Source organism: Helicoverpa armigera, chromosome 14 (assembly GCF_030705265.1).
Source record: "Helicoverpa armigera isolate CAAS_96S chromosome 14, ASM3070526v1, whole genome shotgun sequence".
NCBI classification, from domain to species: domain Eukaryota; kingdom Metazoa; phylum Arthropoda; class Insecta; order Lepidoptera; family Noctuidae; genus Helicoverpa; species Helicoverpa armigera.
The window spans coordinates 2,754,893-2,782,374 of NC_087133.1; the positions used below are offsets into that span (position 1 = coordinate 2,754,893).

Below are 27,482 nucleotides of genomic sequence, written 5' to 3' on the forward strand. Positions count from 1 at the left end.
CTTCCTGATCACCACGCTGCTATCGCACAGGCCAACGGGTCTTTTCCAAGTTACACCGATACCCATCATAGGTACAGCATAACACAATAAAATCACTAAGTAGGCGTAAGAAGTAACAACACCTTGCCAACAAATCTATAGTCTGACGTATAATTGAATTATTCTATGTAACTGAAAGACATTAATCAGAACCCGTGGAACTACTTCTCAGCGTCGGTGATTCCACTAGTTAACTACCACTGACAATAATTGTGTGCCAGCTGATTGTTGACCACGGCTATCGTACAATTAGCCCTTATTACGAGATCAGCCAGCCGCACACATATTATAGTGCGCAGGCATCTGCGCAGACACAGACGTACCCCATTCCTTCAATCTCATAGCGACAGCCCAACACAACCAGAGAGAAACCACAAGGAGGACCGACATCAATGCGCTCTCCAATGAAGGGTGCGTCAATCAGCATCTTCCAGGCTCCGGGCTGCCTTTTGAAAATTTCCAAAACCAACAAAGCGAACTCGTCCCGACCCGAGATCCCAAGCACAACAGTCGCACTACGTGACAACTAAACCAACGACACAGTTCATATCTACCAATACCACTAGTCAACGAGGCAGTTCCACGTTTAATAACCTCGTGTAAAAAATAACCTCAACATAAAACTATGGATTGAACAATGGATTGGTCTCACCGGGTTTTTCACTCAACGTGCGTGACGATCGCACATCGCTATGGCGCGCAGTACAGCAAAGCTTTCGCGGACGTGAAGCCACGGTGATGCACAAGCACCAACACTCCGACCTCACAAAGACAAGTTGGGCTAATGGCAGGCAGCGTCGTAATTTTCTCGCCATATTGCACAATGATCACCGTCATTGTTGAAACATGAAGAAAAAAAAAAAGACAAATTCGGTTCATTTTCTAGCATACCTTCAATAACTAGCTTGACATGTAACAATGGAAACCGATACCATTACCATAACCGTGGTTACCATATTTGTACCTTCGCTGAAATTCTTAATAAATCTTCTACTACAAACTCCATTTTAAATTATCGACTTCCATTTTTTTTCTTTTTAGTGGGTAGGCAATTTATCTTCACGTGGCGAGTTCTCCCGAAATCAGTCTGGTCATTCACCAACCAACCAACATCAGGTTGCAGTACGAGATTCACCACCCAGGATTCTTGCTTGTGCTTGCCTGGCTTGATTCAATGCGATAGCAGTGTTGCATCAGGCGTATCAACTTTTGCCACTAGAATCTTCACATTTTGAACACGTGGGCGATGCAGGGCAATCCTTAACAGATGTGGGCATTCGGATTGTATCCCACTTCTGATGTCGGCGTCAGGATCCGACATCGTTAAATAAAACAAAGGGGTTCTCACACAATCACTTGGTTTATTCCAATTAACACAGTATTAGTCACTACAATTATTTATCACGAATTTGTGGGAGGTGTGCACTCGGCAACGGTCGGCGAACGAATGACCCGAGTCGTGCGCGCGCGCCGCTTTATATAAGGTCCACCGTTGACAGATCGACGGTTGACACATCGACGGTGGCGCCGTCATATACAATGACGGATTATTCTCTGCATGCTATACACCTACGCGTAGCAAATCGGTACCTAGTAAGGGAGGTAGGTACGTAAATGTGAAGATGACCATTGAGTATGTACAGCCCCGGATCTAGGGGGGGGCAAGCCGGGGCCTGTGCCCCGGGCGGCAAATTCAGGGGCCGGCAAAACTCACACTTCACAGACCAATGGATAACTAATTTTGATCACGGAAAAATTAACGGTTAAATAAAAATAGCCCAAGTACAGCAATTTCATGGCCATATCAACTTGACCGATACCCTGAGCGCGGAGTGAGACATGCTGCATGACTGCACGAACATTTATTATTCACGAGGCGAAGTTTTAGCAAACTAAAATTGATTAAAAATTATTTGCGATTATCTATGAGCCAGGAATATCGCATATTTATTTTTATTTTAAATCCTCCATTACAGATTACTGGAATAGTTACCTACCTACAGCGCCATATTAACCTATGGTGCAAGGTGTGCGAATAACCCAGGCGCCTCGGTCTCAGGGGCGCCGCGGGACGCCCCACCACCAGGAATTTTAGATGAAATTGCACCCGTTTGATAACGAAGTTCCACATTGTATCACGATACTGACAAGCAAAGTTCCTAAAAAAGTCACCTTCACTTTGTTTGATTGATCATTTTGATTATTTTTTACTTTTAACATCCTCCAACTAAGTGAAAAAATTCTCGCTCGCTACGCTCGCGGTTAAATGACGATGTATGTCTTGTTTTTCTGATTGTTTATTATTTTTATTGACTTGGTCGTCGGTCATTGATTCGGTCTCTAATCACGTTTTCTTTTTATTTTCGTAACTCCGTACGTTTCGTATGTAATTCCTAGTTCAATTTGTGAGTCTTGTCAGTGTCAGTGTACTTGATCAGATAATTCTGTGTCGTAGGCTCAAAAAATTTCGCGCTCGCTTCGCTCGCATATTATATAATAACTTCGTAAGTCAAGTCCACGCTGTCTCACCTTTTATAAGTCAAATGTAGAAAACATTTTTTTTATGGAGTCCTCAAAACCACAAAAAGTTTGCGCTTCCGACTGCTTGTTACTTTACAGCGCTTTTTAAAACTTATTAACTTTTTGTGTCCCAAAATTGAAAAATTTGCGCGCTCGCTTCGCTCGCGCTACTTTTCACAATTACATTGATCTCTCTCGACTTTCATAACTTAAACCTGGCCAACAGTTTGAGCCTACAATGAATTGGACACATTTTTTAAGTCCTTTACCTACCAAAAAAGTGCACTTCATTCGAACTTTCTTATTTATATTCCTTGTAACTACTGTAAGTACTTCAATACATAGTTGGCGCTTGGGTGATGATTGCACCCAGGCGCTACATGAGCTAGAGACGGCCCTGCCTGCCTACATATTGATAGCTAATATTATATAGATGATAAAGGTGAAAATAAACATAAGTAGGTAGGCGGGGCGGCATTTTTCAGATTTTGCCCCGCCTAATAAAAATTGAAGATCCGGGGCTGAGTATGTATACCCTTCAACTCCTTCAAGTAACAAGATTTACATCTATACGTCCCGTTTCATCATTGCTCAAACTAAGGACATCAAACAAATATGTACTAGCATCTTAAATCTCTTTGCTCAAACTGCATTATCATACTAAAATTATTAAATTAGTAGGTATCAACATTATATAAATGCTTATAAGGCACCTGCATTGCACATGCGCGAACCCGGGCTTATTTTCGAATAATCAATTGAGCCCTCATCCAGACTAGCATATTTTGTCAGGGTTGTAATTGGCTGCAGGATGTAGAATATTTTTCCTATGAAACATGTCAGATGGTTTGCATTTTCAATGAATGCCTTGATACAATTATCCGTTAAAAGTTATGTAAAACCCCTAGATTGGAGTAAAACGTAATGAAGGGGAGACAAAGTTTCAAGGAATTCTTTATATTGGCCGGATCTTAAGCTTAATGAAAACCTGAAACACTGGATTACTGGAATAGGTACCTCTCATAGGTACCACCTTTGCCTATAATACCTACAGCCAAAAATATAATTCAATAATATTCAGTAAATTTTAGCAACTACCTAATGGCGATTATCATTATATAGTGGGATGGGTAGTTCCGGTGGCGATTGTCATAGGAGTTAGTGATGTCTCGGCTTTGGATGTGGTGTGTTGCGCTTGCGCTGGTCGGGCTGTGGTTCGCGCCGGCGCAGGCTGTGGTGGGCGGCGCACCGGCTGCGCCCCCCGAGCCTGACGCGGCGGTGGTGTTCACCCAGCGCCACGGCTTCAGCTCCCGTATCGAAGGAATCAAAGATGAAAAACTTGGATATTACAGCTTCTTCGGGATTAGGTAAGGGATCTTTGATTAAGTATATAAATATATAATCAAAGGTAAGGGATATACTTATTTCAAAGTTAATAAAAATAATCTCCAATAAAAGTTTCGCATGTATAACATAAAGATGACTGTTGTATTGTTGTAACAACAATTAGCCTTTCTAATTAGGAGTTAGTTGAGACAACTTATGAAATAATAACACATAAGTGGTCAAAGGTCTAATCAGTATAGCATCAACCCTTGAAGATAAAAACTGAAAAGTTTGACGAATATATAGTTTTGAGACATTATTGACGGTCTCCATCTCCATTCAGAATCATTTTGTCAATTTTGTTTTTGTTTCTTTAGATAAGTAGAATTATTGACAAGAATGAGTGAAAAAGCTCAAAAATCTTTGAATTGGTATTTGTATTAATTTAGTTCTTTGCAAAACTAGCATCGCTTCCTAGAACCACCAAAAGAAGTTTGCACCAGTACGAAACGTTTTTGTACTAATGTAATAGTAATAGTTGATTTTATTATTTTTAATATTTACTGATTTATAAATGCAGCATTTCAGAACGACTGTATAATAAAATTAAATTACATGATTAAAATTAAATTTTAAATTCAATTGAATCTGTTATTTCAAGCTAACCATTTGGCGGATGTTGATAGTGGTTTCCGCTATTTTCGTGGCCAATAGATTATCCATGATGTAGTAACTTAGGTACCTACATTAAATTATTGATATAAAATAAAAATAACTAAAATATTGACCAAAAGCGTAATAAAAAACTGGAGGTCTTGTTGTTTTTAATCTTGTTCACTAGCTCACTTATTACTGGCTCATTCGCAACTCTTTAGAAGCATATTTCCTCTATCAGATATGCAGAGCCACCACTGGGTCCTCAGAGGTTCCAGCGGCCCATCCGCCGGTACCTTGCAGGAGAGATGATGGCTACCCAGCAGTGCCTTCCATGTCCTCAACCCGATCCTTACCAGCGAGGGCGAATCTTAGGACATGAAGACTGCCTCTGTCTTAACGTGTATGCTCCTAAAATGCCTGCTACGGAAGAAGGTGAGCAGTTGATGAAATCGAACGTAACCGTCAAGTCAACTCTGTCCTAAATTGTGTAAGGGAACAAATATAATGACCACCGTAAAATGCTTTGATACCCTTAGTTTTGTTACCAGAAATATCTACTGAACACCAGAAAAATAAAGTCTAAAAATGTAATAGTACCAGCTATTTTAGTCACGACTTCACTTTAAATTGTATTCGACCACCAAATTTAGTGAATGATCACCAACTCTTGACGACCAAATTAATGTATTATTTTTGCCTAAATAAGTCACTGTGATTGCCATAAAATGTAGGCTTCTTAATATAATAAAGTAATTGTCCGGCTTGCAATGCATGGGTGAGTGTCAGTATGACGAGTGACAGGGGAAAATGGAAGAAAATGACATATTGCGCCGACCCCAAGTAAAATTGGGAACAGGGCAGGAGAAAGAAGAAGAAGAATGTGTTTCTCAATACACTCCCTCGAAAACACACTCTTATCGCACTGTTTAGAGAGGCATGCAATAGACAATTTTAGGAATCTAATGTTAATGTATATATATATATGTTAATAAATTGCAATGCCTTAACGGGCAACTAAGTCCTAAGTACGTACCTAGTTATAAGATCCTTTTATGCCACTTAGTTCGCAATAAAGATTTTGAATTTGAATTTGAATTTGAATTTTCCACCCTAGTGCAGGAAAAGGGTCCCCATAATGTTATAAATTAATGTATCAGGCCGAACTTATTTTTTTGGAGTCAGTTTACTTAAACAGGATAGCAAGATGTAAAAACTTTGACTATCATTTTATATTAAAACGCTGGTATAATTTTGATGATCATTTACTACTTTTGGGATAACAATGATTTATTTGGACTCATTTTGCTTAAATAGGATAGCAGAACTTAAAAACTTTGGTTATAATCTTATTTTAAAATGGTGGTTTAATTTTGGTGATCATTTACTATTTTTGGCTTACGCATGATTTATTTTGGAGTAATTTCACTTAAATAGGATAGCAAAGTGTTAAAACTTTGGTTATAGTTTTACATTAAAATGCGAGTTTCATTTTGGTGATCATTTACTATTTTTGTCTGCTATTTGTTACTATATCTGGTGATCAGTTAAACATAAGCCATTGTGTAAATAACCCTTTATACCATTTGCAGGAAGCCCGGTTGTCTTCTTCATTCACGGTGGTAACTATAGAACAGGATCGACACATTCTTATGGAGTAAGCAACTTTAGCTTTGTTTGGTTTTACAAAATTGGATAGAATTATTTACCAGATTAAATACATAGCTAAAATACTACGTAAATTCTACTCTGTCGATGACTTTCCTATCTCATAAGTTAAGAAAATTGTAGGAGTGTGTAGCAATGATAAATGTTGGTTTCCAGGGACAACATTTGGTTCAAAAGGATACGATATTGGTAACAGCACAGTATCGGTTAGGCTCGCTTGGATATCTGAGCACGGGGCAAAGAGATGCAGGAGGCAATGTTGGACTGTTTGACCTACACGCTGCTATGGTCTGGGTAAGACGTTTAAAATTACATGATCACTAATGTTCAAACTATCTATCTAAGCATCAACCGTTAGATCTTAAAAACCTAACAAACGAACCTGTCAATATTCCCCATAAACTTAATAATGTTTTGTGTATATTTCAGATACAAGACTACATTCAATTCTTCGGGGGTGACGCAAAGCGAGTGGTTGTAATGGGCCAAGGTTCTGGGGGCAGTGCCGCTTCTCTCCTGGCGTTGTCTCCTGAAGGTCGCACTGCTACGGGAGTCGCCGCTTTGTCAGGCGCTCCCTTGTCTCCTGGCGCCGTGAGACCAGATCCTGAAAAACATGCGGATGCTTTAGCTGAACGTACGGGATGCCCGAAGAAACCAGCTGAAAGTCTTCTCATATGCTTACGGAAATTGCCAGTTGAAGAACTTGTACAGGTACTTAGTACGAACTTTAGTTTTTTTATTGTTGGTAATTTTCGATTCTAAAAGAACATTTCATATTTACAGGCTGACGAGGATTTGAATATGGACATGGTAGACACACAAAGATTTTTGGAAGAAATTTCAGGACGATCAGGTAAGGCTTGGGCGATAATAAGCATATAGACTAGAATGAGAAAAACCTCATATCTCTAGTTTCGTGTCTTGTATGATATTATGAAACAAACAAAATAAAAATCGAAATGATGTGTTCTATGTAGCATTGCTTCAATTTTTCCAGGTGCTGGTGCTAGAGTAGAAGGTGCGGATGACCTCCGAGGTCTGCCGCCTCTCGTAGCCGAAGCTCCAGCTGAGTCACTTGGCAGGAAACAGAAACGTGTCCCTCTCCTCACCGGCGTCACGTCGGCAGAGACCTCAAGGGCTGTGTTTGGTAAGACGAATAAAAAAAAATATGTATAGTGCTTCCTGCAGTAGCCAAATCGATCGATAGATAGAGATAAAACCACGGTCTTCCTTCATATATTTATTTAATAGTTTATGGACACAGTTACACACACAATATCCAGAAAAGAAAAAAAAATAACAAAGGAATAACTTATTTCTTAAGAAATCTCTTCCAGCAGGCCCGTTATGGGAGAGTAAGAATAAATTAAAAAGAGATGTCTGATAATGGTAGATTGTGTAAAAAGAAAAGAAGAAATAACCAATCTGTAATCACTAACTTTAACTAACAAAATATATAAATTCCTTCCTTTATCCCTTAATATTGTGATGTGACACAACTTTTCTTTTTCTCTACAGGCAAATTTAACAAATTCCTGACGAACCAACTCCAAAATGTGAAGGACTTCCTCAAGAAAGATGTAATAGGCGGACTTCAGAATGTGGTGCAAGGAGTTGAGGGTCTGATCCCACTGGCTTCTAACGTTCAAGCTGTCCTGCCCATCTCCGACTACTATCAGGGCTTGTTTGATCAGGCTTCTAATCTCATTGATGGACTTTCTGAGGTCGCGGAAGCTACAGGTAAATAAACTTTTGTTAACACTACAGTGTTTCTAATATATTAAACGTAACTTAGTTAGAGTATAAAGATGCAGTCGTACATTGCCATCTGGTCACGGACCGAAATTTTATAAAAGCTCACTTATTATACAACCTTTTAGCTATTCGCATTTTATACTATAAGTTTTGAACTTGAACTACGTACCTAATTCAAAGCATTTTTGAACCCTCTTCAGCACCCTAACCAAGGGGTCGGACCCTTTTTTTACCCTTCATAGCAAATAGGTAGATTTTTTGTTAGAGTGTGTCCTTCTCAGCAGGAAATCGATAGTTTACAACAGTTAATAATAAAATTTTCGATGCCGAGTCAAAAAAAATCTGCATTGTTCCCTGGATCAATTGCAATTGATTACAAGATACATTTGATGAAATAGGTATACTTATGGATTATAATATTACTTAGGTATATTAATTACTTTATGCGATTTCCTTGTAATATTTTTACGCAGAAAATCGTTTAATTTTATTGAATTAATTATAATGAACATGTCAGTATTGTCAGTAAATTAGCAGTTCACAGGAAATTAATAATCCAGTTTTTATAAAAGTCTTTAGCATTTTAGATGAAACTTTATAAATAGGTACACCTATCACATATATTAAGTGCATAAACAATAAAAATAGATCAATTCCGATAAAACTTTTTTTCCCATGCCACTTTCTTACTGAATACATCTTAATCTCCTAGGTGATGCCCTGTTCAACTTCCCGGCGTACCAGAGCGTGCAGCAGTGGAGTTCAGGTGGCCAGGCGTTCCTGTACAGCTTCGAGCACGTCGGAAACCTTTCTAAGGGCTGGCATTTCCTGCCTGGCGTCTCTTTAGCGGGTTAGTATAAAAAAATTGAGCTTGTGGACATTTAACTTCAAACCTTAACACGGTCGCAACGCAAGTCCGAGATCACCTTGTTGCTTTGCAATGGAGTAGGTACGACATGCACCCCTCACCCCTATTTATTGATTGCAACAGCAAATAAAGACAATTCTGTAGTGGCAAAAAATAAAACAGTTATTTCCGTGTATTTTGGGTCTAGACGTCTTAGCAAGTGTGAAAGGGAAATGTCTAGAGGACGTTCGTTTGACCTATAACCGAAACTTTGGGAGACTGATATTTTCTAATGTTAGATATTTTGTGTTTAGGCAACATCTTTTTGTTGTAATATTAATTTCAGCTTAATAATCCTCTAAGTCTAAGTCTTTGCATGATTTATATTGATCTTGATTAAACTTACAGAAAAGTCGACTGACGAGCCGATGAAGCCTAAGAAAGCGCAAGGTCCGTCCCACGGAGACGAGTTAGCATATATCTTCGAACCATTGGGCCCTGACGGCCAGCCCATGGGCGGCGAGGTCTCCAGCACCGATGCTCGAGTCAGGGAGAACTTTGTGGGGCTTATCTCCAAGTTCGCACACGGACTTGATGATGCCAAAACCAAGAACACTTCAAAGATCTTAGGTGGCATACTGTTCCCTTCGAGCGCAGATCAATTTTTGAAGATTGGCGAATCGTTGACAATTGATAAAGATTTTAGGTGGGTACATCTGTGTATTTTATTGTACCTAAAATCTGCGCAAATAAATGTGTATTCTAAAATTATTCTGTACAATATTTATTTATCTTTTAACCGCGTATAGTATATATTTACTATGCATTCAAACTAGGGCTGCCAGATGGCCGGGAAATCCGGGATTGTCCAGGAATAACTAGTCTTGTCCCGTGTCCAGGAATTGCATCTTTTAGTCCCGGATTTTCGAATACCGTCATACACTAGCTTTCTTCATTTTGATAATAGAAGCAGGCCGCTTCCCTTCCTTTATAACCTACCCCGCAGCATTGCAATTCTTCGTTTTAAAGAGCCCAGATTTCACAAGTCTTTTGAAAGGTCTGCAAAAACAGTCTTCAAACATGCGAATTCTGAATAAATGCAAAAAATATAGATAGATATTCTAATTTTTCAAATTTTTTTCGTAATCCTCGAATTGTCCCGGAACCGAAATACCTGAATCTGGCAACCCTAATTCAAACTGAACTGGTTCCTTTGCCTAACTGGATCGTTATCTATTTTTTCTGAAACCAGTCCGCTACAATAGATTAATGTCTGGTTTAGAAAAACAAAAACTGGTTTTATATTTTAGAGCGTTATTATTTTGCAAACTTAAGTTATTCATGTGTATTATTTCAGGTTCTGTCAGATCGGATTATGGGGCAATATGGGAGACAGATTAACAGGAGCACTGTGCAAGAATCTCCTCGGCAACTTATTGAATTTGCAACAGCTGGGCAAATTGCCAGCCATACCAGGACAATTGCCGGGCCAGTTGCCGGGACAATTGCCTGTGCAGTTGCCCGGACAGAACACTATGCAATTAGTGCCAGGACTGTTGGGTAAACAGCCAACTAGAACTCCTCAGAGGCAGCCACAGAAACCACAAAGAACCACACAGGGACCTTTTAAGCTCCCGTTTGATTTTTGAGTTTACTAAGTAAGAAGTTTGTATTGTCAGTGCCATAATTTTAACACCTTAATAAATAAAAGATTTTACGAAGCGATTTTATTTCGAAAACCTTTGAAATGCTTTTGCTTGAACCCAATAATCTAAGGAACTCTTGGCCCAAATTGAAAAAAAAATCAGTCGACCTATGGGGTAGGTGTCTGTATAAAAGGTCATATCAGATGTAATACAATAAGTGAGTTCTGCAAGAATATTTTTATAAATACCTATCTAATTAGCTAATTGTAAACAAATGCTCATTAGCATACAATTCTGAGGATCAAAACCACAAAACCAGGAAACCTGAGTTGTTTGTATATTATGCTATTATTAGATTAGAGTTGTGGATGTCAAAACAGGAAAACCGGTTTATTGGCTGACCGTAGATGGAGCGCACTAATTAATGACGATATTTAACGTCTGGAGGTATATCTACCAGCTCAGCCAGACATCCTGCAGTATTAGCTGAATACTAGTCAACATGCGTCGTGCCTGTGCTATTGTTTTGTTCCTCATCTTCACTCAATACTTGATTGAGACAACTGAAGCTCAGTCGTCGGACCCTGCTGCTACTTGTGGGAAACATGGTGACTCAGTAAGTTTTATCTTCATTACTTACTGTATTCATTCATCCGAATGTTTAGTCTTAGTTTTGCACAAGTTTTCTTTATCTACATAGGTATATATCTTGTCAATGGCAGAACTTATGAACATATTTCGAAGGAGATTCCTATTTATCTGTTGAATTAGGTTCTATGTTTGACTGAGTTTCAGATTAGGTAATCCTAAATTTATATTTTTTTCAGTGTGACTCTGATTCAGAATGCTGTGCACCTGCAACGTGTCACAGATTCGCCAAAAGATGCCAGATCAAAATAGAACTACCTAAATTCCATAAATGATGAAGAATAATAAATATCTTGGAAAAAAAAGACATGTCAAGCAACGTTTATGGACCAAAATTAAACACCGTATAAAATGCAAAAATCGTTTTAATCAGATATATTAATTAAGGTCTGTCTTTGTCTGAAAACTAGCAGCATTGTGTAATTGCACTACGAAGAAATACAAGAAAGGTAAGTAGGTAATTCCCCCCTTACCCACTACCTACTGAAAATAAAACTATAAACTAACCCGACTGCGTCAAGATGAACGATTTTTTAAAATTCATTTTTACATGGATGTCTTCAGAGTTCCTACAAGTATCAAGTCATGAAATATGTAAATAGGTACCTACTATAAGTATACATATGTAAGTTTGAAAGAATGATCATTGGCCAATAGTTAAGGACACGGCTGAACAGTTTTGTATTCTTGCACTGTATAATCTTGTGGTTTGAAAGAAACAGTTGAAGGTTCGATTGTACTATACGTAGACGTATCATTCAATTGCATTATCACACAATGAGCCCATGTTGACTCACACATGACTAACAAAAAACGGTGCTATTTTCCCCTGCGTAAATTGGGTCAACTTGCAATGGGGCAACTTATGACGCATTAGCAACAGGTTAGCTACGTTGTGGCTTTAAGATTTTTCTTCTTGACTATCGGAAGCCTGTTTTTCTTCGCTCTATTTATGAATTTTCCTGCCAAGTTATTTCATGCCTTTTTACTTTCTAGCCCTACCTACCAAGTTATTTTGATGATAATGTAATAAATTCCAGCTAAGTATTTCTTAAATGATTCTCAATTCCAAAATATGTTGAATAACTTAACAGCTGATTAAATTATTAATATTCAATAAGTTAGCGTCAACACAAAATCACAAGGAAATACGTAAAAAAACAAACTGGTTGTGGTAAAATTGTACTTATAAAAACCAGGTAAGACAAATTCCATTTAGAATTGGACGAATATTGATCATCATGAGCCGTGCGTGTGGTATTATTTTGTTCCTTCTTTGTACACAATACTTAATTGGTACACTGCAAGCTAGACCCCAGTCGGATTCTAATGAAGGCGAATGTGGAGTTAACTATGATGATGTAAGTTTGGTTTTTGGTATATTCTTAGTTTTTCCTTGCCTGGTACTATTTTATGATAACAGTATTTCAGTATTGAAAAAATAGTGAAATGATAAGTTGAAAAAGTTGCACCGCTCTTAGATTTTTGTGATGTAAATTAGAAATGCTATTTTTAAAGGTTAAGTTTAAGCTTATGAAAATGTATGGTTAATAGACAATAAAATTGTGATAAACCGTGTTTCAGTGTGTGGCAGATGACCAGTGCTGTGGAACTGCTACGTGTGACATGAACTTCTATAAATGTCAAGAGCAAGGACTTTAGCTTAGTTTAAAATTAATGACCGTTTCAATAGTAAGTATCATTTAATGATGACGAATATGTTGTATACCTAATAAAAATATTTAAGTAAATCAATACATTATTTATTCCTAAGGATTATTTTTCCGACCCAAATATCGACCAATAGAATTGCACCATTCGACGTCACGTGGTACAACCTACATGGTATTATACTGAAAATTTTTTGAATATTTTCTCTGGGCGTTGCTACGTCAAACTGACAGGTTGTGGCCGACATTTGGGACGGAAAAATAATCTCCCGAATACCACACGAGCTTCATAATTATCTGGCATTTCCCTCAAGGTTCCCTGCAAACAAATGAAGGAGTCAAGTTTTTCAGGTTAAAAAATAACGAGCGCGAAGCGCGAGTGATTTTTCCTGAAAAACTTGACGACTTAATAACGAACCTATCGGAAAATACCCGATAATTTTGAAGCTCTTGTGGTATTATAAGTGAATATCCCATAAGTTTGTCGGACCACATGCCATTTTTATGTCGATGTTGCCGTTAGAAGTTTTAGACCATTTTTCATTTACTGAGAATACATTTGGAAAAAAATAATGAAGTACATATTATATTCATACAATCTCATGGTGGAAGAACCAATTTAAGGTGGCTTTCCTACCTTTGGTTGGCTGGCTGTATCATATATCTGATTGCGTTATCAAACAATACTTGAGTGATGGATGACTAACAAAAAACCGTTTTCCCTATAATGTAGGTCAACTTGTCAATAGTAACGATATACCAGCAGGTATTTAGGATACATAGATAAAGTAATCGTTAAGTTTACAATGTCACTGTCCTGTTAAAACATTTGTTGGAAAACTGTATTGATGAGGTTAATTGAGCGTTTTGTGTCTAGTTCTACAGGTTGACTGTTTTTTTTTTCTTTTATTTTAACTACCATGAACGAGCTCTTTCATGCGAGTAACTTTATTTAAGTACCTATCTAAAATAGGCTCTCAGCTTTCGGCCGCGTCTCGAGGGACTTACTTTCCGCACACGGTTAAAAAGTACCGTATTCGTATATTTTATCCTGATATAGATTTATGTTAAGTACTGCCAAGTTTTATCAAAATCCATTCATTAGCTTTTGATTAAAAGAGTAGGGTAAGTACATCCCTACAAACTTTCGCATTTACACTAAGTACCTATTAGCAGGAAAATTGATTACTCAATCACTTAGTTCAATATAAAGTTGTTCAAACATTGTGGAATATGTTACAAAATGTTGTTCATTAGTAATGAATCATTACTTACCCATCGATACCATCTGCCAACATTGACACAATTGCAAATGATTGTTCCACTATACCTATCATATTTGCTAACTGTAAGTAGATACTTATACATCAGGCAGGCAGGATGGACGCAAACATACTCCTGATACCAGATCGTCTGGTCAATGTACCTGTTGTACCTAAAGTAATATCATGCCATTATAATAACAATATTTATTATTTAAATTTCAAGTCAGTACTTATTATAAATGATGATCTGTTTTCCCGTAACTTGCACTGAAATTCAAACATTTCATGGGAGATGGGAGAGTCAACTTTAATGAATCCTTTGGACAATTAAGTTCAGTGTATTGCACATTTTTTATTGAATTAAAGTCCGAGGCAACCATTTCAATTAAATTTATTAAAAGAAAAATACTGTTTTCTTGATTTCTATATATTAAAAAAAAATGGGTATGATTTAAGCTGTCACCAATTTAATTCATTTTGTGTTTCTTAAATAATAGGGTTTGCCCTCAAAATAGTAGATGTGTCACCAAAATGTAGCACCAAACAATATAAAATCAGTTCCGCAATAAATTAAAGAAAATCATGGAGATATGGGGTCAAGTACCAAATAAATGGTTTTGTATGTATTATAATAGGTTTGTCCTAATAGTATTTAAGCAAACTAATTTAAAGAGATCACCAATAAATCATATATCACTAGAAAATTTCATGAAGGTCTAAAAATGTAGGGTGATCGTCATCATCCTTTCAACCAAAAGAGTCTACTACTTAACTGGCCATGTGCCTCCCCCAAGGGTCTTAATTTCCACAGGTAGTAGTAATAAATTTAATTTTTTCTAGCTGAATAGTAAATAAAACACTTAATTAAATCAATATTTATTGTTAAAAATAACAATCACTGAATAATCAGCGCTGGTTTGAATTTTGAAGGGCGCCCCCTTTTTCTTTTCTGGCCAATAAGTAATTTTTTTGCTTCTGGTGGGGGGTTGGCCAGCTTTACGCCTATGGCTAATCCGATAATATGCTTGCATATATAATTTTTGTAAAACGCAGGGCAGTTGCATTTTCCATCCAATTTTTGTATCCAATCAATATTGTGCGGTAGATTCACTCTCCATTTCGTACCTACAACCAACCTACAACCCATTCGTTGAGGTCCGAAAGCACACCAATTTGTCTCCCTTCCCTTCCTCTTCCCTTTGAACATATTTTCATTAAAATTATAAACTGATGTATTAAATTGGTAACGAATACATTATTTTAATAACTGAACGAAATAAAATGTAACTACTGTATTGGTGACAAAGTAACAAATAAAAAGGAGTCGCAGTCAGGGATCGATTAATCGATTTATTTGGTGACAGATCTACCATTTTGAGCACCAAGCTTTTATTTAAGTAATAAAACTATTATTATAAGGACGAAGTTTATATTCATGTAATGCACTACAATTTTATTGGTAATCCATCTCATATTCTACACATTATATTAACAATAATTTGGTAATTCATACCTGGGAACACTCTTTGTTTATCTGAGAACGAAAATATTTCGTGGCGATAGATCTATTTATTAGGTGATACAACTTGATGACAAATATAAATTTTGGTGACAAAAAATATAGTTCCCAAAAAAAATCTTAAATCATAATGAAAGACGAGCTTTCAATGACGACCGAGATCCTACATATATAGACAGGAGGAAGAAATTAACTTACAAAGATAGTGTTATGTTATGAAGCTCTAAATTACCCTAATTAAGTTTATATATGCCGAAGTACCCAGAGGTACCTACATTCCTACCTCCACCAGCCTCTCAAAAACAACGTCCTGTAACAAATATTTTTGCGTCCGTTATCTCTGGTCAATGCGGGTGCCGTTAAACTGACTGCATCAGACAGACCCTATATCTACCCACGTCCACAAACCTTCGTCAGTTTAAGCCAGCATTTCTCCACAATGGGTCGCCTTTCCACAGTTGTAGTTTTGATTGCGTTAATGCAGTATGTTCTTGTATCTGCCAATACTATACATAAGGATATTGAAGAAGAAGGCGCTATTGAGAAAATTGACGCTCCCGAAGAACCAGCCGTTGCACAACCGAATATTGTATCAAATGAGTTCAAATGCGCTAAGCTGGGTGAAGATGTAAGTATAAACTATGGGTCGTTGTTATCCTTAGAGTACCTATGATTCAATCATCTGCCCTTTAGAATCGATTCAGTAGGAATGCAGAAATATGCGTTTTTAATTATTTCCTTTTATTTATCTACTTAATTAATTTTGTGGTCCAGAAAGAATTATACTGCTATCTCTGACAATAGCTCTATCATATGTATTTCTTGAGGACAGTCTGGTCATATTTTTTTATTTTATTATATAGGTGATTTGAATTAACGTTATTTCTTGTTCTCTTTCAGTGCATTTTTCACAATGATTGCTGCTCTCGCGCTTGCCTTGGCTACAGTAAGAAATGTGTAACTTAATGCTGATGAAGACTAAGAATAAAATGTATGTATTTATATTGTTACCGAAAATTCTAATGAGATTCAAATGTAAAATGTTAATACGAAATATATATATGATTGATTTTACTCTGGAGACGTTTCATTTTAACAAAGTTACTCACAGAATTCTAAAGCTACATCATTTGCATGTTATATGGAAGGTCCGAATATGAATGAGACCCGTCACGGCCGTCAACCAACGGACAAAGCTCCAAGATTAGCACCATGAATGGCCAAGGTCCCTACCTACCATAACAAATAATGTTTTACTCAATAACCGGTCCTTTCTGGTTCACAAAATAGATCTGTGGGTACAAAATGATCCGTGAGAAAATATTTGATATAGGTACCATCGTTGCAGATTTTGATTCAATAGATATGTAGGTACCTACTAAGGGCCAATCATATTGAAAATATTGTCATCATCGTCACCTGACTGCATACAATAATAAACGGTCTCCTGATTTCCATACAATATCTCGTAATCAAGATTGTGGGAAAAAATTGAGCAGAGACTGAAGCTGACTCTTCTAGGTCATGATAGAATGTATGTATGTAGATGACATCCAGTGGTATCCAGTGAATTGAAGTTGAGAACAAATTCAGATGCGAATGCGCCCAAAAAATAAATGAGATGCTTAGGTATTCAGATTTTGTTGTGAACAATTGCTAATTCATATTGCAATAGTGACGAAGCCTGCGGTTTTGGATATGCATGATACAATAATAAAATTAAAGTCGACATTTCTTTGTTCAAGAAGATTCGTCACCATGGTTTGTGGCCCAGCACCTACGGGAAGCGTGTCAACGAATCCCTTATTATTATGTAATCGCATGGAAAGAATCCTATCTATTTAGAAACAGGTACTTTACAGTTAATAAAAATACTGTAAACTAAAACAACGTCCTGTAAACAATGTTTACGATAGAACTTTCGTTATCGGGCTCCATGCGGGTGCCGTTAACGCGAATGTCAGCTGACCCTATATCAGCACCACGCACTGAGCTACGTTAGTGTCAACCTGCACCTGACCACAATGTGTCGCCTCACTGCCTTTGTTTTGTTCCTTGCGCTTTCGTACGCGACTTGCAGCATTATCACTGACCGAGGCACGAAGGATATCCTCCTGCCTGATGCAGAAATAGAAGACAACAGCATCGTCGTACCTGAAGTCCTGCCTATCGAAGGAATAGCACAATTCAGTGCGCCAGACAACGCGAAGTGCGCCAAAGTTGGCGAATTCGTAAGTTTATTCAATAATTTTCCTTTGTTTTGTTTTTGTTGACCATTGATCGACCGGTGCATATAAATATCCTGTAATCGGAGCACGTACCTAGCATTGCAAATAATTATTAAGGCTACAGTTTAGTTGGCTTTATTTTAAAATGTTTAGGTATCATTTTACTACCTACCGACATTACGTGGTAAATTGACCAAATCTATTTCGGGACGTACAAGGAAAATATTAGGTCTTCTTAAAGTTGGTGTATTCTGTGTTTAATCGAAGAGCTCAGAGCTGTTAGGTATAGTTTATGCTGGAGTTACTTTACAGAAAGCATTTGTTCTAGGAAATATTGGAACACAAACCATTCATGCGACTAACAAACCTTAATTACGATGGAGACAGCATTTTGAGGATTATCTTTCTTACCTTTTGCTCAAGTGAAAGTTTTGAAAAGTTCTGCATTAAGTCATTAAAACAATTTTAGACCCTAAGCCTTAGGAACAGCGCGCCAGACCTTGTTGTTTGTATTGAAATTGTTCTGAACCTTGAACTTTCTATTTGCTTATACTGTCTCTGACCGCATTGTTTTATTACTTTCCAGTGCATCAACCATAAGGACTGTTGCAGTAACTCCTGTTTGACCTTCATGAGGAGATGTGTTTCATAGTTTGATCAAATCCCGATCCTGTGAGCTAAAAATATTTGCTTTGAATCAGCCATGGCCGGCATTTTGTAACCCTTGAAGGAAGTGGATGATTCAGGTCAACAAATATTTATCATTGTAAATTGACTAATCATCAGTTATGTATTAAAGTTTATTTATATCAATGTTGCTGTGTTTTATTGTTAACGCAATAATGTTTAGCTTATGGTATAAGCTACTTGGTAGTCTATATTAGATAATAATCAAAGATATAATGGCGTCTAGATCGCTTTCCAGCTATGAAGGTTGTTATCTGTACGAAGATCAGCGAGGACAAAATAGGTCTGGTTGAAAATGTTTCCTCCCATTCTGACATCCTCGTTGACTCCTTCATCATCCATCGTGCGTGCCCCTATTACTACTGATCCATACTTTGAGGGGAACCTAGTATAATAAGCAAGTAGGTAAGCAAGGAAGCTTGTATGCCACAAGAGCTTTAACCGCCATCAAGATCAAACTTAGCTAACTGTATAACACGGTATTGCAGCCAGACTATTATCCTGAGCTATATAGTTAGACAGAATATTATCCTATGTTATAACTCGTATAATTTTATACAACAATATGCTGCGCTGCACCGATTGCCAGATGTATGTAGCTTATATACCCTACCCTTTTATACATAACATATTATTGCAGAGGATATTATCGGGAAACACTGCTTATATAAACCCAAGATAACAGCCGTAAATATTATGTGTGTAATCTTGTTAATACTTAGCCCTTCCTTTGGTCAGTAGGAACTATTCGGAGTAAGTAAAACTGGAGGAGAACTGCGAATACCTAATTTAAGAGTAGAAAGTGGCCGAATATTACATAGATTGCAAACCGCACATACGGAACTGATAAAAGTCCCATTTTATAACTAAGAAATAAAATATCGCAAATGAAGCGTTTCTAATTTCGCAATTAAACTATGGTGGTGATAGTAGGCCCTCATGTTTAGTAGCCTTCTATCTAAAAGTCGTAAAAAGGTTAATGAGATTTCTATTTCTACTCACTAAATATAGAGGTTTCAGTAATAAATCAACAATTTTCGTAATCCGTAGGGGGTTAATAAAATTAATTGACAACCTTACGATCGTTACTCCACAATGACCCTTTACAGAAATCATATTATACAAATACTGATTGAAGTTTTATATACGTATTGACTTTATTTCACAAATAAGCCTTTGATTAAATATGTATATGTCGGAGACTGTCAATAGTACGGACACTAAACGTCACGCAAGCGCGCCCTCTAGCGGCGTTTCCGGTGAATCAACATTTTGGCGCGCTTGGCAGAGTGGTGGCGGTCAGCGTGGCGTCCGCGGAGCTCAGTCTTAGCTCAGTCTTGGTCGAAGCTTCGTCGAGTCTTCGTGGAGTTGTCGCGTTACTGCCTTTCGTTACGTGTAGTGTACCTGGTGTTATTGCCTAGCGTGGTAGTACCTAAACTTATTGTAAGTCTTGTGATTTTTGTATTGTAATGGTTCTTCTCTGGCATGGTATGGTATGGTATTATGGTCTATGGTATGGTTCTTGTGGTATTTGCATGTTCGGTAATGGTTGGTATGTGTTGCTAAGGAGTTTGTTCCGCCACTTCTTCTCCCCAGCTAGAACACGTAGGAAGTGGCGAAGGGCGGGCGTTTTGGGGGCTGTCTTTTGTTCTGACTAATTTGAATAAACGTTTGAGTTTTTAGTTTGTTTGAGTTTTGAGTTTCTTTGAGTTATCTCTTTGCTTGATTACCCTAACTGATGTCGGACGATAGTGCCATCCTGATGACGCCTCCGACATATATATAATTATTTCTTAATAGATCTAGTGGGATGAAGGGGGTGGTTAAGGTGGGACAAGTCGGGTAAGTTGGCTGCACAGTTCTTCATCAGCCTCATGCCCTCTGCGGAGACTGCCCACGAGGCGGGATGATTCTTCTTGAAATCGTTGTACCATTTGGTAACCTGTGAAATATGTATAAGTGGTATGAGATACATCAATGCAAAAGGCAATGAATGACTTAATTTAATTTTAAACAACTTCTATAAGAAAAGGGAGCTTTCACACTTTTGGAACTGCTAATCGGGTTATAAAAGACTAGCTGGTGCCCGCGACTTCGTCTGCGCAGGTTTAGTATTTCGAACAATATGTTTACAAATTGTAGCCTATGTGTTATTCTGATGTATAAGCTATATTATTGTAAAGTTTCATTAAAATCCATTCAGTAGTTTTTGCGTGAAAGAGTAACAAACATCCATACATCCATACATACAAACTTTCGCGTTTATAATATTAGTAGGATAAAAGGCAGAAAGGTTTTCCAGGACATTTAAAATAGGTAGAATAGAATGCAGACAGAAACGACTCTTTCGATTATCGTTTTAAAAAAGCTTTTCACAATTTTCTTAATAAAACTCACGTGTTTGTACTGGGAGAAGTCGAAGTCAATAACTTCGAGCAGCATCGTGGAGTTGACGAGAGGGAAGTCAGCGATGGTGAGGTGGTCAGCGGCCGCGTGGCTGGTGCCGAGCCTCTGCAGGTATGTGTCGAACAGGTCCAGCGCCCGGTGGACGCGCTTCAGACCATCGGGGGTGCGCTCATAGGCGAAGTAGATGGGCATGATCTGAAATACAGGAGATATTAATTTCACTACCTACTATGTTTCGGAGGGGACGTTAAACTATAGGTCACGGGTGTCATTGAACATCTTTAGCAATTGTTACCGGTAGTCCGAAGCGAGTAAGTCTGACAACCAGTCCAACCAAGGGGTATTGGGTTGCCCGGGTAACTTGGTTGAGGAGGTCAGGTAGGCAGTCGCTCCTTGTAAATCACTGGTACTCAGCTGCATCCGGTTAGACCGGAAGCCGACCCCAACATGGTTGGGCAAAAGGCTCGGGTGATGACGATATTGATTTCATAGTTGTACAGTTTGTATCAACACTTAGGCGATAAGTACTATGTCTATAAAAGTAAATTGTATTCTAGAAATCTTACCGTGTAGGTAACTAAATCATGGTAGTATGTGGTCAAGTTGAACAACAGCCGGTGGTTCACAATAGCCCTGCAATAGTTAACAGCAAAGTTATGTTTTTATAAGACCCTGTTGTTCTTGAAGATTTTTAGTTTGTGTTTTATAATAATTATCAGATAACGTTGGCAGATACGTGTCACAAATTGTACCTATGTTGTAGAAATAATAGGGGTAAAATGCTAACCTTGCTTTAGGATCTGTAGGGTACAAACGATTTCCTGGTTTGTATTTGTCACAAATATACTGCATGATGGCCACGCTTTCGCTCAAGAAGAATCCATCGTCTTCAAGCACTGGGATCTCTTTTTGAGGGTTCATCTGAAAATAAGAAATAGTCATTTACAACATGATTATCATGTCACAGCCGAATGTAGGGCATCCCGGATCATCCCGATCTAGGCAGGCAGCTTTCATAAATTATCTGCTGGCCATGTTCTTAGGACATGCAGTATGTACTGGGCACTGGCCTAATTTATACGATTAATCCGTCCCTAATTGAGCTGTTATTAGTGCCAATGTCAACGTTAAATGTTTGAGATAAATATGTCATGATATCTACATGAGAATGTAGACCAGTAGCCTTATTCGCTAACTCCACTGACAGCTCGCAGATATCATCAATTGGTAAAGTGTACATTAGTAAATTGTCAAACAGCTATTTTCTTATTCGCTAACGCCAGTTACCAAATGAGATGACGTCATCAGGCTGATATCCACCATGACTCATTTTGGCAGCTGTTTCTGTATCGATAAACGTTATATTGCGATTCCGTAAGCCCAGTGGACATAATGGATAATGGATAAAAAAATAGAGCTGTCAAATTGTCATCGTAGTTTTGGCGTCAGCAACCGTGTAACGATATCCACCGATATCCACTTCATGCGATACAGAATACCAATGTTTTGAACTTATCGGTTGACATCAAAGTTCCGATGACAACTGAGGCCAGTTGACATCTGAGAATTCGAAAGTTAGCGAATAAGCCAGCAGGTCACTTTTGTGGGCTCAGCCTCAATTATAATCGACGTAGACTTGCATAATCGTTTGCTCCTAAGCAACTTAGTAGGTACCTACATATTTATTTTTGGGTATTACAACACGTTGAGAAATAAGTACCTATTTTTGTGTATTACACAATATTGTAAAATACCTACATAGTTATCATGTTTATGAGTTGGTAACGAGATAAAATTATTGACATTGTGTAATAATCTAGAATCAAAAGCAGCATCGTTTAATCTAAAGACCGTTTATAAGAAATAGGTAAGATACATACCTTCCCGAACTCCTCAGTCATATGCTCTCCATGATAAAAGCTGACGTTAACCAGCTCGAAGTCAATAGGCGGTAAGGCCTCCAGGACTTGTCGGCAGGAGAGTGACGGAGGACCATCTTCCAAGTAGTAAAGTTTCAGTACCATGATTCTGAAATTGGAAATGATGAACTTTCTCAAAAATACGTAAGTAACACTTAAGAAGCTGAATGCAGCCAATGAGCCAAAACACTGAAGCCTGTTGACGCGACGTTCGTAACATACATATAAATTAATAGCTTTAAAATAAGTTGAGTAATCAAAAATAAAAATTAACCAAGTTCTATATTTACATATGGATGGACTCGTTAATGTTACAAATGTTATACTGTACGTTGATAAGTAATACAGATATTTTTGTTGGAAGATCATTTTAAGAGGTAAGTTTATTTTTTTTTTGTATCAAGAAACCTTTTTGAGAACGTGTTTTGAAATTAACAGGGTTCTCACAAATATGTTCAAGATTAAAATTATTTTTTTTCGATTTGGTAAAAAAATGTTTGAGACAAGCCAATTTCGGCATTCAGCATCTTAATTGGGATAACGTTTCTTAAACAGTTTTGATTATTTAATTAGTTATTCTGATGTATTTTCAGATATCAATATCTCTATATGTAAGTAAGCCTTCCGGGTTTGTTTACATAAGTATTTTTTGTTGCACTGAGCGTAACCTTGCAATAGGTACGTAGGTACTAGTTTTGTCCCAGGCCAACGTTAGAAAAACAAAACTTCCTAGTTCGTTTTTATTAGCAGTGATTTTAAGGTATTTACTTGTAACTGGATAGGTACTTAATTTGTGAAATTAAGTTTGTTTCGTATTTACCTTGTACCGTGCTAAAATAATACGTAGGTCAAAATATGCTAAGGAAATATTATGTAGCTTAAACTTTTTTATTTATTTTGTAAGTAGGTAAGCACGAGTAGGTACGCTAGTAGGTAGGGGTGTGGCAAAGACTATACTTTGTGGGGTGTGGCAGCAATTGTTTTTAATTGCTAGCCGTTTGCTGTTAAGGTACCTACTATTTCCAAGAGCAAATTAAGATGTCAAAAGTCCACAAAAGCGCATCTAGACAGGCTTCCTAAAAGGATCTTATTTGATTGTAAATAATTAATGCATTGTCTATGCAACCAACTTATTTACATAAACTTGATTCTCCACTGAAAAAAAAATGCCTGATGAATTGTTTGCTACGTAGGTAGGTAGGTACTTAAAAAATCGTATACAATTATCGTCAACTTATTAATTAACTTAATATTAAATAAAGTTTTTGCAAATAAGCTTAGTTAGGTACGTACCGATTTAATTACTTTAGGATACACGGAATGCGTTCGGCGATAGACACAGAACTGAAACTAAATACTTGTGAGACGTTCGACCTCTCGCAGCCTAACAACTTCCTTTCACTTGCTTTGTATGTATGCAGCGTATATATGCTAACAACCAGATAAGAAGCAGCGGTAGATATTTAACTTAATAAACACAGAGGCTCAATCAACGGCGGATCCAGGGGGTAGGTCACAAGGTCATGACCCCCCCCTGGGCCAGGTTCAGGACTTAAGAGGACCAATAATTGAAATGGTTAAACACGATGTTTTATGTTTTTGTTATAAGTATAAGATAATTTTTATTCCGAGTGAATAGGTAGATACCTACATAGTTACAGGTAGAGTAGTTTTGCTGAAGAATTCGTGCTCGCAAACGCTCGCTCTCTATTCTTTATTTACTCTTTATCCGTACCCAAAAGGAGGAAACGGGACCCTGTTACTAAGAATCCGCTGACCGGGTTGTCTACATTACATGCTGTATCTCATGCAGGGCCGTCTTTACCTATGGTGCAGGGTGTGGGAATAACCCGGGCGCCACGGTCTCAGTGGCGCCGCGGGACGCCCCACCACCACGAAATTTTGAAGAAATTACACACATTCGATAAGGAAGTTCCACATTGTATCATGATACTGACAAAAAAGTCGCCTTCGCTTTGTTGGATTGATCATTTTGATTATTTTTAATTTTTAACATCCTCCAACTAAGTGAAAAAATTCTAGCTCGCTACGCTCGCGAGAAAATGACTATGTCTGTACTGTATTTCTGATTGTTTATTATTGTTATTCACGCATCGAAACAACGAACATAAATGGCACTCGCTCTAATCACGGTTCCCTTTTATTTGTACGTAATTCCCAGTCTGATTTGTGAGTCTTCAAACAAATCATTAAAAAAAATTCGCGCTCGCTACGCTCGCGGCTACTTGTTGCTTTGGAATGTACTTAATCAGGTGCTTTTGTGTCGTAGGCTCAAAAAAATTCGCGCTCGCTTCGCTCGCGCAATATTATATCTACCTTGCCTTGGTAACTTCAAAGTCAAATATAGCAGAAAAAATATTAATGGAGTCCTCAAAAACAAAACAGTTTGCGCTTCCGACTGCTTGTTACTTTACAGCGCTTTTTAAAACTTATGAACTTTTTGTGTCCCAAAATTAAAAAAATTGCGCGCTCGCTTCGCTCGCGCAAATTTTTACAATAACGTTGTCCTATTTCGACTTTCATAACTTAAATCTGGCCAACAGTTTGAGCCTACAATGATTTGGAAACATTTTTTGAGTCCTTTACCTACCTACTTGGGTGATGATTGCACCCAGGCGCTACATGAGCTAGAGACCGCCCTGATCTCATGAACCCTTACCAATAGTAAGACAGTTGAAGTTTTCACAGAAAATGTTTTACTGTGAAACTTTACAAAAAATTTTCGAGCTCGCTTCGCTCGCGCTTTTTTCAGTTTCTGAACTGTGGTTATGTCCAAGAAATCACATTCGCTCAGCTCGGACCATTTTCTACATAAAAACACTTTTTTAACCTTAGCCCTCGACCTGAACAAAAAATTTCGCGCTCGCTTCACTCGCGCTTTTTTATTTGGCACGTGTGTGTAGCATAAATACCAGAAATTGCGCTCACTCTGCTTGGGCCATTTTCTACATGAAGCCACTTTTAAAATCTCGAGCTCGCTACGATCGCGCTTATTGTATTTATACTACTACTTTTAATATGAAAAGAAGTATCATCCTCCGAGCCTTTTTCCCAAACTATGTTGGGGTCGGCTTCCAGTCTAACCGGATGTAGCTGAGTACCAGTGCTTTACAAGGAGCGACTGCCCTGCCTGACCTCCTCAACCCAGTTACCCGGGCAACCCAATACCCCTTGGTTAGACTGGTGTCAGACTTACTGGCTTCTGACTACCCGTAACGACTGCCAAGAATGTTCAATGACAGCCGGGACCTACAGTTTAACGTGCCATCCGAAACACAGTCATTGGTGTCTAAGATATACTTAGATAGTACCTACATACAAACTTAGAAAAGTTGCATTGGTACTTGCCTAACCTGGAATCGAACCCGCGCCCTCATACTCGAGAGGTTGGTTCTTTGCCCACTAGGCCACCACGATATGAAAAGAAGTATACGGTACAATATAAAAAATTTTGTGACTTGTCCACGACTGTGTGACCCCCCCCTGGCGCCGAAGCTGGATCCGCCCTTGGGCTCAATTCAGCTAATTTAATTACGTGTCATTTGGATATCAATTGACCTTAGCGGGCATTCTGCTACAAATACCTACCTATAAGACCAATTTTTTTCCAATATCCTTTCATTGGCTTGCCAAAGGGACCTTACGATAGGGTAGTCTGCTCACCAATCGAACAGATCATTTCAACTTTACAGTCCTGGTCCAAGACATACTTAGAAAGTACATACAAAATACTAGTAGGTGCTTTATTTGTGGAGTATTGTATGTAAGTAATTAGCGATCTGACTATCTAGTTTTAAGTTAAAATATGAAAATGTTATAGTCTGTAAGCCTTCTCTAAGAACAAAAAAAAAGTTGCATTGGTACTTGCCTGACCGGGAATCGAACCCACGCGTTTACACTTGGCTAGTGCTTTATCCGCCAGCTAGACCACTACGACTATATTATTCGGTTGCACGTGTTTTATACACTTCGTAATTTGAACAATTCCATCGCCAACGTCCATACCACGTTGAATACACCGGTTCTCGTCCGATCACCGAAGTTAAGCAACATCGGGCGCGGTCAGTACTTGGATGGGTGACCGCCTGGGAACACCGCGTGACGTTGGCTTTTTGTCATTTTATGACTCTCGTTTATGGTAGTGAATAGAATAATTAGCATTTCTACTTATTTTAATAAAATTCGTTATAATATCCTATCTTTGTTTTTTTTTGGGTTGGATGGTTTTAAAAGCCTCGTCGTGAGCTCGGCGTTCGCTGGTGAAGCCGCTACGGCTGATTATTGATTGTCAAAATCTCCAGTTACGATTATAGTAAGTAGAAATCCACACCTATTATACCTCTAGAAGAAAGTATTACAGCAATAGTTAGGTAATGGGCCCCACGTTTTTATTTTAGTCGAATATGACCGGGACCACCTATGTAGGTTTATAGGTAAGTAACAGTTTTTTTTTATTTTCTAGTTTTCAGTGCACATAAGATAAAACCGTTTAACTTAAAAGTTTTTTTACCGATTTTTTATTTTTCTTCATGTTTTCAAAGTCACCCCAAACTTACCCTTGCATTATTTGCATTTTTAACTTTTGTATTCACCTTCACAATAATTATCCTTTGAAACAATGTAGGTAGAGGTACTTTATGATTGTACCTTACGAAGGATCGTGA

The 27,482-nt window shown here is 37.9% G+C and overlaps 2 protein-coding genes, 3 long non-coding RNA genes and 1 other non-coding gene across 6 annotated transcripts; 5 read left to right on the forward strand and 1 right to left on the reverse strand.

Moving 5' to 3' along the window:
- The first annotated feature begins 3,702 nt into the window (after window positions 1–3,702).
- On the forward strand, window positions 3,703–10,526 carry LOC110377164 (carboxylesterase 5A). The gene is made up of 11 exons (XM_021335871.3): window positions 3,703–3,926; window positions 4,781–4,974; window positions 6,132–6,196; window positions 6,364–6,501; window positions 6,637–6,918; window positions 6,991–7,060; window positions 7,205–7,354; window positions 7,726–7,947; window positions 8,675–8,812; window positions 9,218–9,515; window positions 10,167–10,526. Exons 1-11 carry the CDS (start codon window positions 3,724–3,726, stop codon window positions 10,456–10,458), a joined length of 2,052 nt encoding a protein of 683 aa, XP_021191546.3. The 5' UTR covers window positions 3,703–3,723; the 3' UTR covers window positions 10,459–10,526.
- Window positions 10,527–10,929: 403 nt separating this feature from the next.
- Window positions 10,930–11,463, forward strand: LOC135117773 (uncharacterized). The gene is made up of 2 exons (XR_010277160.1): window positions 10,930–11,071; window positions 11,283–11,463. It is a non-coding gene; the product is annotated as an uncharacterized LOC135117773 (long non-coding RNA).
- Window positions 11,464–12,317: 854 nt separating this feature from the next.
- Window positions 12,318–12,858, forward strand: LOC135117772 (uncharacterized). The gene is made up of 2 exons (XR_010277159.1): window positions 12,318–12,464; window positions 12,688–12,858. It is a non-coding gene; the product is annotated as an uncharacterized LOC135117772 (long non-coding RNA).
- Window positions 12,859–16,620: 3,762 nt separating this feature from the next.
- Window positions 16,621–18,598, forward strand: LOC135117760 (uncharacterized). Its single transcript, XR_010277136.1, has 2 exons — window positions 16,621–17,788; window positions 18,372–18,598. It is a non-coding gene; the product is annotated as an uncharacterized LOC135117760 (long non-coding RNA).
- A 1,655-nt stretch (window positions 18,599–20,253) lies between these two features.
- Window positions 20,254–24,240, reverse strand: Gfzf (GST-containing FLYWCH zinc-finger protein). The gene is made up of 6 exons (XM_021335903.3): window positions 24,091–24,240; window positions 22,759–22,906; window positions 21,666–21,799; window positions 21,445–21,511; window positions 20,870–21,073; window positions 20,254–20,414 (listed from the first exon to the last, which is right to left on the reverse strand). Exons 2-6 carry the CDS (start codon window positions 22,900–22,902, stop codon window positions 20,259–20,261), a joined length of 705 nt encoding a protein of 234 aa, XP_021191578.3. The 5' UTR covers window positions 22,903–22,906; window positions 24,091–24,240; the 3' UTR covers window positions 20,254–20,258.
- Window positions 24,241–26,809: 2,569 nt separating this feature from the next.
- On the forward strand, window positions 26,810–26,928 carry LOC135117789 (5S ribosomal RNA). The gene has a single exon (XR_010277169.1). It is a non-coding gene; the product is annotated as a 5S ribosomal RNA (ribosomal RNA).
- Window positions 26,929–27,482: the final 554 nt, after the last annotated feature.